The sequence below is a fragment of the Anabrus simplex genome, chromosome 11, assembly GCF_040414725.1.
Source record: "Anabrus simplex isolate iqAnaSimp1 chromosome 11, ASM4041472v1, whole genome shotgun sequence".
NCBI lineage: Eukaryota > Metazoa > Arthropoda > Insecta > Orthoptera > Tettigoniidae > Anabrus > Anabrus simplex.
In genome coordinates, this window is record NC_090275.1 from 61,559,750 (window position 1) to 61,580,460 (window position 20,711).

Here is a 20,711-nt window from a genome sequence, read left to right on the forward strand (position 1 = left end):
CCAAAAGTCTTCAAAAGGAATAATCCTAACGAAAACCACGAATATTCACTCTGAATTATCCGAGCAGGTTCTATTGTACAACGTCCTGAGAAGTGCTGAAATGTTGATATTTTCAAAATGGGAAAAATAAGTCTTTAAAGTATCCTGATAGGCTTCTCTTTATTAAAACAGAATAATTCCTATAAAAGCCCTTAAGAGGAATGGGAGATAAAGGTTTATACTAGCCCTAACCACAGCATATAGTGGTATAGAGTGTTTTTATTCTATGCCCTACCGTCCTTGCTTTCAGGAATTAGCCTGATAGGCTACTCTTTAGCAAAACAGAATCATTTCCATATAGCTCTGAAGGCCCTTAGTGAAATGGGAGATAAAGGTTTATACTAGACCTAACCTCAGCATTTAGTGGTATAGCGTATTTAGCTCTATGCCATACGGTTGTTTCCTTCAGGAATAAACCACGGTACTATTTGCCACTACAGATAGCAAGTGGTGATGATTTTTGTTTTAAGAGGAAGTACAACTAGGTAATCATCCTCTCTGAGCAAATTAAATGGAGACAAAAATTAAAATAAAATTATTTATTCAAAGGAGGAATTTTAAAATTAATTAAAAATAAAACAAAATATTATGGCGAAACGTTCATTAACGCATTAAATGGATCGTAAGCTCTCTGAGTAACACAACGCTTGAAATTTATATTACATACTCCCTTGATTAATAATCTCTCACACATAAAACGAATGACGGAAGGAAGACTCATTTCTATTTTTTTTTTCGACTTTCAGAAGAGGAATTGAACCCATGTCCTTCAGGATGTATTAAACGCACCTTTACCGTCTTGACTAAACAGTTACCTTCATAATACTATAAAGCAAAGCAAAGTCACCTCCGTACAGGCCATGAAGGCCCTTGGAGGAGTAGAAGGTAAAGGCTTCCACCATTGTTAACCTCGGCACGTGATGGGGTAGAGTGGTTAGCTCTACGCCCGGCCGCTTTTGCCCCCAGGAATTAACCTGGTACTCATTTTGGTGTAGGCTTAGTGAACCTCAGGGCCATTTGCACCTCCCGAAGTGGAAATCTCGTTTCTTAAATTTTACGACTTCCTGACGGGGATTCGAACCCACGTCCTTCCGGGCGAACCGAGCACGCCTTTACCGCCTCGGCCAGGCAGCCCCTTTTATAATACTATACCGAAATATAACATCGAATATTGGATTTATTACGTCGAGAAAGATAGGGTAATCATAAATTTATCCTTTGGATACAAAAATGAAACTAAACCACACGTAGATATATATTACCAGTACAGGAGCTAGCTTCCTCTGTGAATTAGTGGTAGATCGCTGTTTAAAACCCGTCAGAGGTAATTAGATTTCTGAAAGATGTGAAAAAAGTCCAATCGACACTTTGTATTGTATGACATTGGCATTGAAAAGATCTCTAGTGACACATTTGATGTTTATCCGACAAAATTGACAAAATATTGGCCATAGACCGGCCAGCAAAGATCCACCTTGCTGTGCCATCTGGTGGAGTCAAAAAAACACATCGATAATGTCACGCAGGTAGCCTAAAGGGCTTCAAATTGAAATGCATCCATAATATTTCAAAACATAAAAAATTCAGCCTGAAATTCATACCAATATTCTCGTTATGCAGCAGAACACATATTCTCTTATAGATATAAGATAATTATTTAATCACTGTTATTTCTTCCGATAGGCCTTTGTATCAAATTAAAGTAGCCCCAGCATCGAAAGAGTTAATAGATAATCAAATAATATTAAACATATTTGTTTGATTCTCATTCTAATTGGTAACAGTCTTTAAAAAAACGTCAGGGTATTCGTAACTTTGTACCGCGGGAGTTTGTTGACGTTCTGACAAATAACGACGCGAAATTGTCTCATAGATACACCCTTGAATGTAACTATTCAAAGTCGGAATCAAACTCGCTCTTTTGGGAACCAAAAGCCAACGACTAATCAAATCACAGAGTCAAAATGTCAGTTGTTGAAAATATTATGTTTATTGTGTTGAGTAATGAGAAACTTCGATGAAGCCTTGCAGAACTCATGCGCCTCCTTGATGAGGCAGTATTATTTAAGAATGTCTGTCTGTAACGTAACGCTTAGCGCTATTAGTTGCCATGCTTGGAGACCTGGGTACGATTCTCTATACTGCCAGTGATTTAACAATAGTAGGAGGATTGGTTTGTTAAAATGGTGCATACAGCTTACCTCCATTGGGGCTGTGTCAGAGAAAAGCTGCCCCAACTTCGGACGAGGACAAATGTTTCCTTTTAATCTAAGAACGAAGTGAACTCAGCTGTAAAGACTAAGATAAGGAATGAACCCGAAAAGATGATTAGACTCCTTCAGGAATTAATTCATGATGATAAGAATGAAAAAATCCAATCGTAGAAGAATTCATTTTCTCCAAAGATTTGGAAAGGTATTACAAAGCAAGGCCTTCTCCGTACAGGTTATGGAAGCCACTGAAGGAATGGAACTTGAAGGTTTACACTATTCCCAACTCGGCAATAAGTGGAAAAGAATAGTTAGCTCTATATCTCCCGGGAATTAACTTGTATAGGCTGAGTGAACCTCTCCAGAAATCGAAATTTCTATTCGAAACTTTTTGACTTCCTGACAATGACTCGAACCCAAGTGGAAAGTTATTGTAGTGTTCTACATATAACAGACATATAATTCTGGTATACAGTTGATAGATAGTAATCATAATATTGAATTAGCCCCAGTAAAAAGTCGTTGTATCAGGAACAAACTGCTCATGCAACGCATTTCTAATTCTTCGTAAGGATAACCTATTTCTATATTCACATGAAATAAATTTATTACTTCGTACTTAAATATAAAGGCCAAACTTTATAGTATCAGGATAACATTCCGGCCGAAGACGAACTATTTTGTGCTGAAAATCCAAACATTGTAAGACAGGCTGGAAAGTTATTGGTGTGTTTGTTCTTTCCAGGCTGTTTTCGTCCTTGCTCTGGCCGTAGTTGCCTACGCCGAGGAGAAGAAGGAAGAGAAGGTAGCCGTTGAGGAGAAGAAGACCGAGAAGCGTGGAGTGCTTGGTCTTGGCTATGGTGCCGCCCCCGCTCTGGGATACGCTGCCCCTGCCATCGCTGCCGCCCCTGCTGTCAGCTACGCCGCTCCCGCCGTCAGCTATGCCGCCCACGCTCCCGCTTACAGCTACGCCGCCCCCGCTTACAGCTATGCTGCCCCTGCCGTCGCTAAGGTAGGATATGCTGCCCCCGCTGTCAGCTACGCTGCCGCTCCCGCTGTCAGCTACGCCGCCCCCGCTTACAGCTATGCTGCCCCTGCCGTCGCTAAGGTAGGATATGCTGCTCCCGCTGTCAGCTATGCTGCCGCTCCCGCTGTCAGCTACGCTGCCGCCCCCGCTGTCAGCTACGCCGCCCCTGCCTACGGCTACGCTGCCCACGCACCCGCCTACGGCTATGCTGCCCCTGCCGTCGCTAAGGTAGGATATGCTGCCCCCGCTGTCAGCTATGCTGCCGCTCCCGCTGTCAGCTACGCTGCCGCCCCCGCTGTCAGCTACGCCGCCCCTGCCTACGGCTACGCTGCTCACGGACCCGCTTACGGTTATGCCGCCCCTGCTCTTGGATACTCCAAGGTCATCGGTTAAGCTGTGAACTTCTTCAACTCACACCGATCCACAGTTCAGGTGAGTACATCTTTCTTTCAAATTTAACCAGCAGCCATTTGCATTCTAACACGGCACACAACTTTTCCTTATGGTATTCCACAAGTGTGAAGGAAACTAAACCAACCTCTTAAGATTTCCTGGTGATTATATCACCGAGTTTCCTCCTTTGCTTCCAACCGCGTCGCCAAAGTTAGCTTGGAACATTATTCATCTCTGAGCAGCTCCCACTAAGTAGGGAGTTATGCATCACAGCCCTACAGACGTAATTTACTAACTTCGCTGAAAATAATTATACAAATACAATTACAATGCCATCTTATTACCACTTTGACGGATAACTGAGAAGAATATACCTGATTTAATGATCGAGTCTAATCATTATCAAATCAAATCAAATCAAATCAAATCAAATCAAATCAAATCAAATCAAATCAAATCAAATCAAATCAAATCAAATCAAATCAAATCAAAAGAAATCAAATCAAATGAAATCAAAAGAAATCAAATCAAATCATATATCTCTGAACGTATTTAAAATCAAGGTTATCCATTCAAACTTATCAATGGCGTGTCTGTGAAAAAACACAAAATCGTCTATTAGAGAAATAATCATCATATTCCTTTCCTCCCTTACCTTCTCTTAAAATAATCTCTCTTTCTTACTTACAAGCAGAAGAGTACAAACAAAAAGTATAGTGACAGACACTCCACAGATGATCTCCATCCTAAGTCACTTGCTGCCAATCTAACCGGAGTAATGTCACCAAAACTTTGACTTAACTTGCAGTCTCAAAATTCTATCCTTTATGACAGTTACTAACCATTAATATCCTAATGATTCTGAGTTACGATACTTCAAAAAATATTAACTTAAATCTTATCGGTTTTGTTTTAATATTTATTTAATTTGTTCGTGTTTCTTTGTTTCAGCAGATACCGACGTGGATGAGGTACATCACCTTCCAGGACTTTCAACATGTACTCATGTGCTAGTGAACACTCACCAAGTTCTCATGAATACACCTCTGTAAATTATTTCATCTCTCTTGTAAATTATGTGAATAAACTATTTATTTATTTCACCTAAATAACCAGAGTTTCATATATGAAAATAACTCCTCCGACACGTTTTCCCCTTGCCATTCCATTATAAGCACTGTATATAACAGTAAGAAAACACCTTTAATCCTTTTCATACACTTAGATAGGTTCTACTGTATGACTGGGCAACCCACATATTTACTGATTAGCAGCCATCCATCGGGATTGTTGTCTGTCCACTGTGTTTTTCTTTTTCCTCACTCGTTCACGATAAATTATAAAATGGTTTTTATTTCTTGCATTCACATTACAAATAACAATAGAAATAATTAGACTGTATATTGGTATGCATTAATTTTCTGCAGAGCAAGACTCCCTTCCAGGTTTTTCTCCAGTAACTCCGGTTTTCCATGTCATAATTCATTCCAGCAACACTCTCCAATATCATTTCATTTCATCCGTCATTCATTAATCATTGACCTAGAGGAGAGCAACAGGCTTCGGCAGCCGGCAAAATTCCTATCCTCGTCGCTAGATCGGGGCTTCATTCATTCCATTCCTGACCTGGTCGAATGACTGGAAACAGGCTGTGGATTTTCATTCACTATTTTCCAACAAGTTTAGTAGATTCTTCTTCGAAGTGGTACACCTCAACCCCGCACATATAAAAGAAGCGCCTTAAAGAACGCTATCTCTCATACAAATCTTGAAACAGCTACGGCATGAAGTTGCGACACTGACCAGAAGATGTCACCATTGAATTATGGAGTAATTGTGTTATTGTGAAGTTGCCTAAACTGTCTGTATTTATTGGTTTTGTTGTGGTTTACGTCAAGAAGTTTGAACCTTTTTCCATAGATGTCGTTACAGAAACTGAAGTAATACACTCTGGTGCAAGGTAAAAGAATTAATGATTTAAAGAAGTTTTGTGTCATTATGTTTTCTCAACTAAATTAGCTTTCATTTCTTTTTTTATTTCAAAGTTTGCAACACTTCTTTCTCATTCCGCCAGTTTTTAAATCTGGCCAATCACTAACTTTCTGTAAATATATTTCAGCCAATCTGTGGTTTCTTGTAGGTTTTTGGTTTACCCAATAAAAATGAGAGGGTATGTCCGGATTTAGTGCAGAACCCTCTCGAGCCGTCCCCTCGGGTATATAAGCTGAGGCTTTTTTGGCTACCTTGGTTTAGATCCCCGTATTTCTGAGAGTGTAAGCGTTAACACAGGAGGCGGGGCGCCTCATTCTTCGCCAGGCAGTTCAACAACCAAAGTAATGGCCACCAGTCATATCTCTCTGTAGCTACCCCTTGCAAACCAAGCAAGTAACATGGCAGTCAGTGGTCCATCACAATCTCAATTAACATCACATAAAAGATCTCCCGGTGTAGATTCAGCCAATCTGGCGTATACTTTTATAAATAATAACAATTTAAAAGTTTATAATTTGACTGAATGCCTCCGTGGTTGAGGCGGCAGCGAGCCGGCCTCTTAATACTGGGTTCCTTGGTTCATATCCCGGCCATTCCCTGAGGTATTCTCTCCGTGGTAACTTATTTACAGTCGCGTATGGTCTTCCTCTTCACCTTTTAGATTCTACCCTTCCCTCCTATTCCTTCTACTTTCTAATCTTTTTACCAGCTGGTAATTTTTCACTCAAACTTTTCAGCACTTCCTCATCCCTTACTGCACTGGTTCAGCAGCACATTCCAGAGGACTGGATTTTCTTTTTATCCCTGTCTGATCTATGCAATCCAAAATTCCATACATAGCCTATATTGCTATTTGTTTACGTCGTACCAACACAGATAGTTCTTATGGCGACGATGGGATAGGAAAGGCCTAGGAGTGGGAAGAAAGCGGCTGTGGCCTAAATTAAGGTAAACCCCGGTATTTGCCTGGTGTGAAAATGGGAAACCTCGGAAAACCATCTTCAGGGCTGCCGACAGTGGAGTTTGAACCCATTATCTCCCGGATACAAGCTCACAGCTGCGCGACCCTAACCACACGGCCAACTCGCCCGGTATATTATATATATATAAATGACATTGTACGTATGTATGTATGTATGTATGTATGTATGTATGTATGTATGTATGTATGTATGTATGTATGTATGTATGTATGTATGTATGTATGTATGTATTACATCTCCTCCTAAACCACCGGAGCGATTTACACCAAACTTGGTACACTTACAACTTAGTATCAGGAGACAAAACGCGTGGGGGTAAGACACCCCAAGTACCCTTAGGGAGGGGAGTGATTTGTAAAAATATTCGAAAATAGTTGCAAATCCATACTTTTCGGGGTCGCTCAGATGAATCGTGATACTCCGGATTTTTTTGAGTCCAAGTTCATCCCCCTTTGGGGTGGGGGACGAGGGGGGAGTGATATATCAAAATAATCGAAAACAGTGTCAAATCCATACTTTTCGGGGTCTCTGAAATGAATAGTGACACTCCGGATTTAAGTCCAAGTTCAGCCCCCTTTGGAGTGGGGGGCCAGGGGAGAAGATATATATAAAATAATCGAAAATAGCGTCGAATCCATACATTTCGGTGTCGCTGAGATGAATAGTGACACTCCGGATTTTTGTCAAGTCCAAGTTCAGTTCCCTTTTGGATGGGGGACGAAGGGGATGATATATAAATATAATCGAAAATAGCGTCGAATCCACACTTTTCCGCGTCGCAGAGATGGATAGTGACACTCCGGAGTTTTTTTAAATTCCAAGTTCAGTCTCCTATGGGGTAGGGGGTAAGTCGGGAGTGATATATAAAAATAATCGAAAATAGTGTCGAATCCATCCTTTTTGGTGTCGCTGAGATCAATAGTGACACTCCGGACTTTTTAAATTCCAAGTTAAATCTCCTATGGGATGGGGGACGAGGGAGGGAGTGATATATAAAACAATGGAAAATAGTGTCGAATCCATACTTTTCGGGAACGCTGAGATGAATAGCGACACTCCGGGTTTTTTATAACTCCAAGTTCATCCCCGTCTGAGGTGGGGGGAGGTGAGGGTGAGATAAAAAATAATCAAAAACTAGTGTCGAATCGGTAGTTCTCGGGGTCGCTGAGATGATTAGTAACACACTGGATTTTTTTTAGTCCAAGTTCAGCCCCCGTTTGGGGAGGAGGCGAGGGGAGAGTGATATATAAAAATAATCAAAAATAGTGTCGAATCGGCTGCTTTTTCTGGGACGGTGTTTAATTAATTTTACTCCGATTTTTTGTAAGTTCACGTGCAACCCCCTTTCGTATAGGTGTGATAAAAGGTGAAAAAAATAAAATTACTAAGATAACCGAGATTTTAGATGTATCTGTGTATTTTCCATTAAAGCTTACGACTAAATTTGGTCCAAATATTACTTAATATATGTGAAAAATGGTGTAGGGGCGAGAAACCCCTAGAAATCCTATGGGAAAAGGTTAAATATACATTAAAATGATCAATAATAGCATCGAATCCATAGTTTTAGGACTAATGGAGTGATTTGAACCAAACTTTGTTCACTTAAGGCTTACTAGCAGGAGACTTACCGCTTGGTGGCAGGACAAACCTAGAATCTTTAGGGGTAGGGGTGGAGGTGAGATGGTTGGAATATAAAAATAATCGAAAATAGTGACGACTCCATCGTTTTTGGGGTCACTGAGATGAATAGTAACACTGCAGATTTTTAAAATCGATGTTCAGCAACTTCTTTATCAGTCTAAGTTCAGTCCCCTTTGTCCGGAGGGAGGGGGGACGAAGAGGGAAGAGAGATATACAAATAGTCGAAAATAGTCTCGAATCCATACTTTTCGTGGTCGCTGAGATGAACAGTGACATTCATATTTGTTAAAGTTCAATTTAGCCCCCTTTGGCATAAGGGGATGAGAAAGTGTGAAAAAGAAATTCTCCAAAATAACCGAGATAGTGGACGTAGCCTCTATGTTCCAGCGTAGCTATCAACCAAAGCTGATTGATACAAGTATGACTTAAACTTACTATCTGGAGGAAGTACTGTTTAGGACAGGACACCCCTAGAACCACTAGGGTAGGGGGTGAAATATATATAAATAACTAAAAACGAACAATAATATTGTCGAATCAATATTTTTTGGGACTACTGGGCTGATTCCAACCAAACCTGGTACACTTATGATTTACTATCAGGAGATAAACCGCGTGGGGTATGCCAACCTTAGCACCCTTAGGGAAAGGAGTTGGAGGGGGCGAGATATAAAAATGATCGAAAATAGTGTCACACCCAGAGTTTTCGGGGTCGTTGAAATGAATAGTGACACTCCGGATGTCGTTTAAGTCAAAGTAGAGCCCCAGTTGGCAGGCGGTAGGGTGAGGAGTTAAGAGAAGAAAAAGTCCAAATGACTGAGATGATAGATGTTTGTTTGCACGTTCCAGTATAGCTGTCAACTGAACTTGGTACAAATATTACCTAGTATCTGGGAAAAATACAGTGGGGAAAAAACTCCTCTGGAAGCCCGAGGGAAGGGGGGCGAAGTATAATCTATATATATAATAAGAGTTTTGTCTGTACATTGATCAGAATTTGAAAATAATGGTATTTCTGTACCGATCATGTCCAAAGTAACAAGGAAATGCACTTTTTACTTTTTCGTAATATGTCTGTCTGTCTGTCTGTCTGTCTGTCTGTCTGTCTGTCTGTCTGTCTGTCTGTCTGTCTGTCTGTCTGTCTGTCTGTCTGTCTGTCTGTCTGTCTGTCTGTACACGCACCACGACAAAACGGCTGAAGAGAATTTAATGAAAATCGATATGTAAAGTCGGGAGATGAGCCACTACAATCTAGGCTATAAATAATTTTATTCACGCTGAGTGAAATGGTAGTTTAGGGGAAGGCCTAAAATGTAATTCTCAAATTTTTATATTATTAGTGGTCGTATCGATAAATACTACATAACTAAAGTTATACAGAATTAAATTTTCGGTCATTTATGCCTTATACATTTTTACCGTACCGGCTATAACACATATTCATAAATTAGTATTTTTGTTGAACGCCGAGCCACGAGAAAATGGGTTAACAAAATTTAATGAAAATCGGTATATAGAGTCGGGGAATAAGAAACCACAGTCCAAGCTATATACATTTTTATTCACCCTGGATAAAATTGTAGTTCAGGGGAAGGTGCCTAAAATTTCATTTTTAAATACAGGTCCTATCGAAAAGAAGTACATAACAAAAGTTATAGAGTACAGTTTCCGATCATTTATATTTTATTCGGTTTTACCGCACCGACTATGATAAGAATATTTCAGAGTTGGGAAGGCCTAGAATATCGAAAGCGCATAACATTGATCAATAATAACATTACATTGACCATTGTTTGTTGTGATGTTCTTTGTCTCATGCTGCCACTCCACTCCGATAGATGGGATTACTGCTGCGTGCCTCTGGCTTGGAGGAAAAATTTGCCTCAAAATCAGATAGATTTTTCCACCGCCAAGTGTAGTGAATTGAGATTTTCCGACTCATCGGGTACTCTTAGGAAACAGATTAGTAAAATGGCATAGTATTTCCCTGGGACTCTCCGCTATTCGAACCCTCCCCCCCCCCCCTCCCCCACCTCGCCGAAGAAAGATGAAGAGTGTTCACGAATCACAGCTATCTGCAGCTTGGTCATTCCAGATCTGGAACTTTGGACTGTTAGATCGGCAGCATAGTACTGTTCGTTAAAAGTGAGAAAATGTGTGGTTTTTCATTTCATTGAGTATTTCATGCGAAAGCATTACTTTTAATCGCGCCATTCCTACTGACGTCATTGTAGTGACCTATATTCATTTCACTCGGGAAAACCACTAAGACAGTCTTTTTGAGGATATAAAAGTGCAAGTTTCTGTCATTATAACGAAAATTCCCCAACCTGATTGTGACTGATGGTAGGCAAGCGGGCCTACCATTACAATGAAAATTCCCTAACCCAGTCTTCATATAAGAAAAGACGTTTGGTGACTTCCCCGTCGCGTTTCTAGGGTAACATCAAGAGCTATGCAATTTAATACAATCCTGCTCACAACGTATACACCGCCTAAACTACAATTCTGTATACAATGTTGAATGAATTCCGTAGCGAAGCACAGGTACATCAGCTAGTTATAACTAAAAGCGACCTATATTAGTGTCGAATCCATACATTTCGGGACTACGGGAGTAACTTCAACCAATGTTGGTACTCATGGCTCATTATCAGGAGAAAAACTGCGAGGAGGTATGAGAATCGTAGCACCCCTACGAGGGGGTGAGATGTAGATATAATCCAAAATAGTGTCAAATCCATTCTTTTCGGAGTCGCTGAGATGAATAGTGACGCTCCGGAATTTTTTTTTGAAGTCCAAGGTCAGCCTTCTTTTGCACAGGGGTGAGAAAAGGTGAAAAGCAAAATATCAAAATGACCGAGATAATGGACATAGGCTAGGCTATGTGTGTGTGTTCCAACATAGCTCTCAACCAAAACTGGACTTAACATAGGAAAAAATACCTTCAAGGATAAGAGACCCCTAGCCGCTAAAGTAGCGGCGAAATGTAAAAATTAACCGAAAACGACCAATATTTCTGTCTAATCCATAGTTTTCGTGGTCGCTGAGATGAACTGTGACACTCCGGTTGTCGTTCAAGATAATGTTCAGTCCCAATCGGCAGGGGGGTGAGAACGGATGAAAAGAAAATATCCAAAGTGACGGAGTTTAAGGACGTATTTGTATATGTTCTAGCATACCTCTCAACCAAACTTGGTATACACATGACTTACTAGGCATATGTAGAATAAATTGCTATGGGACGGGGATGAATTATAAAAAACAAAGAAAGGCCGATGAAATATATAAAGATAGGCAACGGCAAATATTAATGTACAGTCCATAGTTCTTGGGGTCACTGAGATGAATAATGACATTACAGATGTCGTTATTCAGCCCCCATCGACATGGATGTGAGAAGATTTGGAAAGGAAAATGTTCAATATGACGAAAATTACGGATGCATATGTGTTTATTCCAGCACAGTCCTCATACAAACTCGGTACACATATGACTTTATGAAAAAAATGCTGTGGGGGTAAAACACCCCTAGCACTCCTAGGGTCTCTCAATTCTCAATCCTAAGATTGGTTGGCAGCAATTCGTCTTCTCCACTCTTCTCTGTAATCCGCTAATCTCTTCATTTCCACATATGAGCCTGCCCCTACGTCATCTCTGATCTGTCTTGCATATTGCAGTCTTGAATCATTCCTTCCATGACATTAACTATGAAGTCATTGTGCCTATAGGGATGGCCAATTAATTGGTCTCTTCTCTTTCTTATTGTTGCTAAAAAGGATCTTTTTTCATCTATTCGTCGAAGAATTTCTTCATTTGTGAGTTTTGCTGTCCTTGAGATCTTTTCCATACTCCTCCAGCACCACATCTCAAATGCTTCCAGACGTTTCTTATCACATGCACTAATAGTCCATGTTTCTGAGCCATACAAGGCCACACTCCAGACATAGCACTCAATAAATGTCTTCTTAGTCTCCACATTTAAATTCCTTGATGTAAGGACTATCCTTTCTTGTAATAAGCAATCTTTGCTTGGGCAATTCTGCTCTTTATGTCGACTGAACTCCTAGGGTAGGTGGTGAAATCTAAAAATAAGCGAAAATGACTGATATTAATATCGAATACCTGTACATTGTTTACGAGGTCGCTGAGTTGAACTGTGACACTGTGACTAAGCCGCAATCAGTTTGGAGGTTGAGAAGGGGTGAAAATGAATGTGAACATAACGGAGATTATGGATGTATGTTCCAGAATAGCCCTCAACGATACTTGGAGCTGGCTCTGTGGATCAGTGGTAGAGTGTCGGCCTCCGGATTCTAAGACAGCGGGTTCAACCCGCCAGAGGTAGTCGGATTTTTGAAGGGCGGAAGAAGTCCATTCGACATTCCATGTCGTATGATGTTGGCACGTAAATGGTATCTGGTGACACATTTGATGTTTACCCGACAAAATTAATTAAGTCTCGGCCATAGACGCCCAAGAGAGTTTCGGTTTACTCGGTCTGCCATCTAGTAGGCTTAGAGTAAAACAGAACGTCGAAACTGACGAGCAGACAGCCAGATGGCGTCAAATTGAAATGTCTGCACACGGTAGCTGAGGCCATACGATTATTATTTTTTACGATACTTGGTAGGACATCTGAAAAAATAATACTATGGAGATGAAACTTCACAGCCCCCACTGGGGGTGGGAAATGGGAGGGGATGGCGTGTAAAAATAATGGAAAATAACCGACACATATGTCGAATCCATTGTTTATGTGTCGCTGACACAAATTTTGACGCTCTGGATACCGTTTAAGTCTACGTTCAACCTCCATTGAGACGGGGATTTGAGAGGGGCTTAAAAGTAAATAGTCTAAAATGACCAAGATTAGTGTTGGGCTGCGTTCACAAAATACAACTCCGACTAGAGTTGGAGTAGAGTATCGCGGAGTAACTAGTAAGGTTAACTCTGAGTAACGCTATTTCGTGAACGCTTGGAGTGAATACAGAGTAACAGAATATGGCCAATCAATTACGGATGGTTATTTCTTTTACCATAACCCCATTCGCGAGGAATTTAATGACTAATTGCCAAGTAAGTTTCTTCATAGCAGCGTGCTATATGAGTTGTTACTACTTTCCTCACCAAGATGTGCCTTAAAACAGTATCCGTTATTCTTTATCTCGTAGGAACTATCTGATTACATTGATGATGGATACCAATACATCGGCTCTGCACTGGTGCACGATAAGCCATTTAGGACACCTAGCTATGTAGATTATGTTGTTAACAACTACGAAGAAACTGAATTTAAACAACATTTCCGATTGCCCGGATCAGCATTCGAACATCTACTCAGAGTCATTGGCTCTAAACTTTCTAAATCCAAAATCGGGGAATGCGGAAGACCATTGCAAGACGCATAAAAGCAACTTCTGGTTGTAACTGGCTCTTAGCACCTGATTTGTACAGAGAGTTATAAATGCATTGTGTAGTATTTCTGATCATACAATTAAATGGTCTCATTCAGAAGGTCATCTAAAATAAAATAAAAGGTTACCAAGGAAATCTTAGAAAGATGAGGTAATAAATCACCTGATCATTCATAACATGGGTATTCTTTTAAAAATTCAATCATGTTATTTCTGCCGATTATTTACATTGGTACCTATTTTTCTTGTTTTAAACGAAAATATCTCCTTCTTTATTCAATGCATAATGCCCTTCTTTGTCTAATACTAGAAAATAATTTGAATGTATTTCCATGTCAATATATTCGCATTTTAATATTTTTCACAGCCACCAATGAATGCATTACTGCGCATGTCGAGTTAAATCTACCCACATATTTACGCGGAGTAAAAAGAGTATACTCTGAGTAAACTCGAATGCATTTTCTGAACACCTTGTAGAGTTAACTCTTTACTTTTGTGAACGGAGAGAGTGAACTCTGAGTTTACTCGAAGTTGGAGAGTAGTATTTTGTGAACGCAACCTTGAATCCACTGCTTTTGGCGTCGTAAGGCTGTTTGGTGACAGTCTCAATAACTGTTGAAATCGTGTAGGCCTACATGATATCTACAGCGTGACGAGTAAATGCATATAGTTACCACTTATTATTTTTTTGAAAGGATCAAATACTTTCCAGTCAATTCGAGCTTCCACAAGGACAAAGTTTTACTCAAAAATTAAACAATCTAAAACTTGAAATGAAGCACATCTAAATAACTCTAAAACTGCATAATAGACAGTAAAATATCAATCAGCATTTCAAACTAACTGGTGATACAAATCTAAGGTAAACATTCAAATAAACATCCGAGCAACGCCGGCTACTACAGGTAATAATAATTTGAAATACAATATTGTGAGAAAACCACAATACTAAAGCCTATGTGTTACACATCAAAAGAAAAGTCTCCATTTCAGAGTTACTAGAAAAATATTACTCGTATTTATTTCATGAAGTCCTTTATCTGCCTAAAATAGTCATTTATTCGAATAATACGATGCTCAGGTCATTGCAGTTAACCGTATTCGTCGGCAAATGGCTCTGTGAAAGTTATCTCTGCTGACATTTCTATATTAGTTCGATAGATGGCTCTGTGAAATCAAGTCAGAAACTTTCTAGCTCGTTCAGTCAGAACCACCGCCGTCTCATGCCTATCAAAGCAAGGATCAACCAAGGGTAATCAATATTCCATCCGATTATTCTCGTGTTTGTAGCCTGAATTTTAGAGATGAAGATAAAAGATAAAACTAAAAGAAAAATATATTGAAGCCAGAGAGAGTTCCTAGTCGGTCTTCCAATTATCCCCATTATATTCAAACCAGAAAAATAGCTCCACGAAAGACCAGACATCGGCAAGGTATTTCTTCGGAAGAAATTTGTGATAAAACAAGCTCTTCAACCACAGGAAATACATTGGATGACAAGTAGAAAATTCATTTAAAGAACGATGTATCAATCCAAGTCAATATTCCAACGAGTAAGAATGACGGTAGTGATCAGAAAATCAGACATTACACGCTCCGATCAAGAATTCTGAGACTGTGATAACAGCTGATGACTAACCATAATGAAGTTAAAAGACTACAGAGACAATTCGAAAACAATCCAGAAACTGATCGTCTGAATAAACTAACGGAAGCAGCCAAATATAAAGGAAAAACGACCGTTTTTAAAAAATAATAATTTATTTAACGCGCACAATGTGCAAAGAATTACTGTATAAAAACATTAGTCTTCGTTGCAAAATTTCACCAGTGATTCTGATCGCTGTTTACAATTTAAAACATGGTACCTAGTACAGTGTGCTCCACATCTTAAACATACACAGTTCAAACCTGGTTCATGATAACGCTTTATATTACACAGTTTATAATGGAACCCATGAACGGAGAACCTTGTCAGCAGGTGTCGCAGTTCATATCCACCTTGAACCCACTCGCGATTTAGCATGGCATCGGTAGAGTAGAAATCTTCCCAGATGTCAGCCTTCTTCGATCGTAGGTCTCGAAGCAGATGTAAATAGGGTGTTGTTGCTGGAAGTAACAACTGTAACCTTAGCTCTTCCACATAAAATCCCTCTCTGGATAGCTCATACACGAGCCGGGAAGGAGAATATTTGGAGAGGCACAGAGCCCTTTTCAAGTAGGTTGCCTTCAACTTCTCGATTTTATCTAACTGTTTCATACTCAAATGTTCCCAAATGTTTTCCAAGCCATATGTTGCTATAGGGCTGATTTTTAGATGAAAGAGTTTTATGGCCGTTTCTAAAGACAAGTTTCTCAGGTGCTTAATGTCAGATATTGCTTTCATAGATGCATTTAGACGGTCTATGAGATGGAGGGTGAAAACATTACCTTGGGTTTGAAAAATTACACCCAAGTATTTAAAATGCTTTACGGACTTAAGTTCTTGGTCTTCATAATAGAAGATTCCATGAGGTCCCCCTCTTCTAAACGTCATGGACACTGTTTTTTCTACATTCAGTTTGAGCTCATTTTTCTTTATCCAGCCTACTATTTGGTTGAATGATTCCTGGAGTTCCTTCTCTGACGTTGATGTTAAGACCATATCATCAGCGTACATTAATAGTTTGACGCTTTCCTGGTTTACCAAATCTACTATGTCTGCTGTCGCAATGATGAATAATAATGGACAAAATCAGACAAAATCAGAACAGTTAAACAAATCACGCGGTACTATGTGGCGTGGGGAATGGTATCCCAAACGGTTACGAATATGGCAGGGCTGGTGGTCTAGTGTCAGCTCCGTCACAAAGTACTTTGGACAGGTAGCCTAAATGGAAAATGTTGATGGTGTTTGTCGGGATTTGCCAATTAGAGCCGAATGTAAAACTCTCAGACCAACAGGGAAGAGTGTAACAGTGATCGTAGATTACATGGCTATTTAGGTACAGCTACTCTACCACCGAACCAGTGACAAGTTCCTTCGCGTGGTCAATGTTGAAGGTGTATGTGGTACAGATATTGAAAAATCTCCTACTCTCGCGAATAAACTGTTGTGTTTCCTTGTAATCCGACTTTCAAAGAAGTGCTCTAGTCATGCTTCCTACTTCCGTTAAATGCGTAAAAATCTACGATCTATCCCTTTTATTTCAGAAATTATTACTGCAATGCCTTTCGGCAAAACAATCCAGATTGTGCGCATTTCTATTCACCAGCAGATAAAATACTTATAATGGTTGAATGATGATTCCATCGAGTTCGTTAAAATTATTCGGTTGGAATCAAAACGTGAAAAACTGAAGTGTCCGACTTATGAGACGGCAGATGCTGTCTCGCGAACTGTGAAGTCTATAGTGGAATGTGTCTCTTATCTGTTACAAAATCGGTTATTTTATGTTCTCACTAGATGATTTTCTGGAGACGCAATAGAAACACTATTTAGTTCAGTGAGATTGGGTGGTAGATTTAATGATTGAAGAACGCACGCACTGCATTATGGGCTATAAAACGTATCCTGAAAACTGGTCATGAACAAAGGGTCAGCGAAATAGTGATAGAAATCGTTTTGCGTCCACTGCTGGTAAATAACAGTAAGAAAAGGACAGACAAGGTGCTCCGTTACTCGTGTCGAAAAAATTCTGAAATTTGTATGTACCATGCAGCATGGAATGATCCTAACATATCTACTGTAACTGGTAAGATTTTATATATTTTACGTTTCTATACCTTAAGCCAAGCTCAAATGTGAAATGTTAGTTTCTGTATGTGCATTATCTTCTCAATTACTAACATGTTAACGATTATTTTTCATTTTATATTGGTGTTACGGACCAACTCTCATTTAAGCAACATGTGCTCTGGGTGCGGTAAGTGCTGCCATCTGCAATGTCGCTGTAAACGCAATGCTCGCGGCACAGAGCAGGCAGTATATAGAGAATGAGACGGCGGTGGTCAGAACCAGTCAGAACATAATTATGTCTTAGCACGGCCGACTTGATGCGTGGCTCTAGCTAGTTCCTTAGGAGCGCAGAGAGGGATCCAGTCGGCCGTGGTTTTAGAAGCTCCAGGAGACTGCGGGAAAGCATTTGTTTATGCAAAGTTTAGTATACATGATTAGAAGCAGAGGCGAGATTGTAATCGCTGATGCATGGACAGAAATTGCAGCTTTGTTATTACCAGATAGTGCGACAATTCACAAAACGTTTGGTTTGCTCGTCCCAGTAATAGAAAGTTCAGTTTCGTGTATTAAATGGAAGATGATGATAGTGGATTAGCAAGGTTCAAAAGTTCCATATGTAGTCATAACGAAAATGTAAGCTCAAAGGCAAATGTATTGTCTTCCGGAGTTCAGTATATTTCCCAATACCTTTCTCACGCTTTCTTTATCATCATTGACATTCTTAGTCTTAGTTCGCAGCTATTGCTGCGATACGAGACTAGTTTTAATGTATTTCTTGCAAACATCTATGCTAGCTGTGCCGGGCTGAATGGCTTAGACGGTTGAGGCGCTGGCCTTCTGACCCCAACTTGGCAAATTCAATCCTGGCTCAGTCCGTTGGTATTTGAAGGTACTCAGATATGTCAGCCTCGTGTCGGTAGATTTACGTAAAAAAATCCTGCGGGACTGAATTCCGACATCTCAGCATCTCCGAAAACCGTAAAAGATTAGTTAGTGGGACGTAAAGCCAATAATACTGTATTTATTATTATGCCAGCTGCCTTAGATGTCAGCAAGTATAGAAGGCTTCCTTGGTTTGTGCTATTCTACTTCTTATCTCGTTTTCGCTCCTTCCATGATATCACTACTTTTGTTTTATTCTTATTTATACATTAATCCCGAATGACACCATCTTTACACACCTCTGTAAGAGATCATTCCATGTTAAGCTACTATTACTACGACTAAAATGTCTTCATTCCTCCCCTGAAGGCGGAGGCGGGCCTTTAAGACGGTGACACCGTCTCTCAGGCCAGGAGATTTGTAGCGGAGAAGTAGATGTGCGAGGAAGGGGAGAGGGTTGGCAGCCGTGGCCTATACTAGGAACTGTCCCGGCATTCGCTTTACCGCAGAAGAATGGAAAACCACGGAAAACCATTCTCAGTACAGCCGACGGTGGGGACCAGCCCCTCTCCGTCCCCCCTTCCCCGTGTGGGTGGGGGCGGTAGAATAACACCCACGGTATCCCCTGCCTGTCGTAAGAGGCGACTAAAAGAGGCCCAGGGGCTCTGAACTTTGGAGCGTGGATTGGCGACCACGGGGCCCTCAGCTGAGTCCTGGCATTGCTTCCACTTACTTGTGCAGGCTCCTCACTTTCATCTATCCTATCCGATCTCTCTTGGTCAACTCTTGTTCTTTTCCGACCCCGACGCTATTAGGTTTGCGAGGGCTAGGGAGTCTTTCATTTTCACGCCCTTCGTGGCCCTTGTCTTTCTTTGGCCGATACTTTCATTTTTCGAAGTGTCGGATCCCTTCCATTTTTCTCTCTGATTAGTGTTATATAGAGGATGATTGCCTAGTTGTACTTCCTCTTAAAACAATAATCACCACCACCACCACCACCACCATCTCGGTCCCCCGAATGCAGAACCGCAGCCACCGACCTCTCCATGTTAAGAAAACAGTATTGCTTTTATGGACTTACAAGGAGCGAACACACCCCCTCTTAGATACCCATAATCTCTCGTGATTAAGGAATATTATGTCCGACTCGTTGGCTGAATGGTCAGCGTACTGGCCTTCGGTTCAGAGGGTCCCGGGTTCGATTCCTGGCCGGGTCGGGGATTTTAACCTTAATTGGTTAATTCCAATGGCCCGGGGGCTGGGTGTTTGTGATATCCCCAACATCCCTGCAACTCACACACCACACATAACACTACCCTCCACCACAATAACACGCAGTTACCTATACATGGCAGATGCCGCCCACCCTCATCGGAGGGTCTGCCTTACGAGGGCTGCAATCGGCTAGTAATAGCCACACGAAATTATTATTATAAGGAATATTATAATGTACTTTATATTGTATTATGCAAGAAAGAAAAAAGGACGAGGCATTTTTTGCACGTGTGTTATTAAAATAACTACTAAAGCTTTTCTATTTCATAAATACATTCGCAGGGAGGAAGCACAATGGTGGGAACAGCCATCGCTTTGTTGCCATCCTTCATTTTCCTTCTATGTCGCTCTGTGGGTTTCGTACATTTTTAGTGTTTATATCAGTGCGTACTTGTCTTGTGTTGCGTGACTGTAATGTTATTAATCAGCCTATGTGTGCGATTCCTATCTTTACCATTAATACAGTAACTTATTTATTTTATGGATGAGGCTGAGGAAGAAAGGAAAGTAAATTATTCTTAAGGTCCAGCTTATTTTCACTCGCCTTTTATCTTGAACTTAAAAACTCAGTTTCATAAATTTATGTCCCTCCCTTTTCCAGTGATGCTGCTCAGCAGAGCTGTTCGATATGGCAACACTGTTGACATAAGAGCAATATTGTTTTCTTAACATGGAATGATGTATTGGTATGATGGCCAACAACCCGAAGTTAAGCAGAAGTATGCAAAGAGGAAACAAATGAGAGAGAACAATACAAGATTTGGGACTCTTAATATCTTCACCCTTAACGCCAAACGTGAAGAACTCGTTGATGGTATGGAAAGGGGAAAGACTGAGATCTTAGGACTAAGTGAGACAAACTGGAAGGGGAAGGGTGCCATGTTACTGAGGAAAGAGTACAAGCTTTACTGGTATGGGAATGTAAAGAGGGCACGAAATGGTGTTGCCTTTACCATTAGCAAGAATGTAGATGCTGTCTCTGATACAGAGTATGTCAGTGACAGAATAATCAAACTACGAACCAAGGTAAATGGAAAGGTTTTGAATATTATCCAGTTCTGTGCACCCCAGTCTGGATGCGCACAAGAAGAGAAAGATGGTTTCCTTGGAAATCTGGAAGAACATGTA

At 40.5% G+C, this 20,711-nt stretch overlaps 1 protein-coding gene across 1 annotated transcript in view; it reads left to right on the forward strand.

The window, feature by feature from the left end:
* The window catches only part of LOC136883142 (ice-structuring glycoprotein-like), a 64,993-nt gene that overhangs the window by 16,647 nt on the left and 27,635 nt on the right, over positions 1 to 20,711 (forward strand). Inside the window, exon 2 of the mRNA XM_068229607.1 lies at positions 2,995 to 3,577. Coding sequence (XP_068085708.1) covers positions 2,995 to 3,577 — 583 coding nt within the window. The remainder of the gene's footprint in view (positions 1 to 2,994; positions 3,578 to 20,711) is intronic.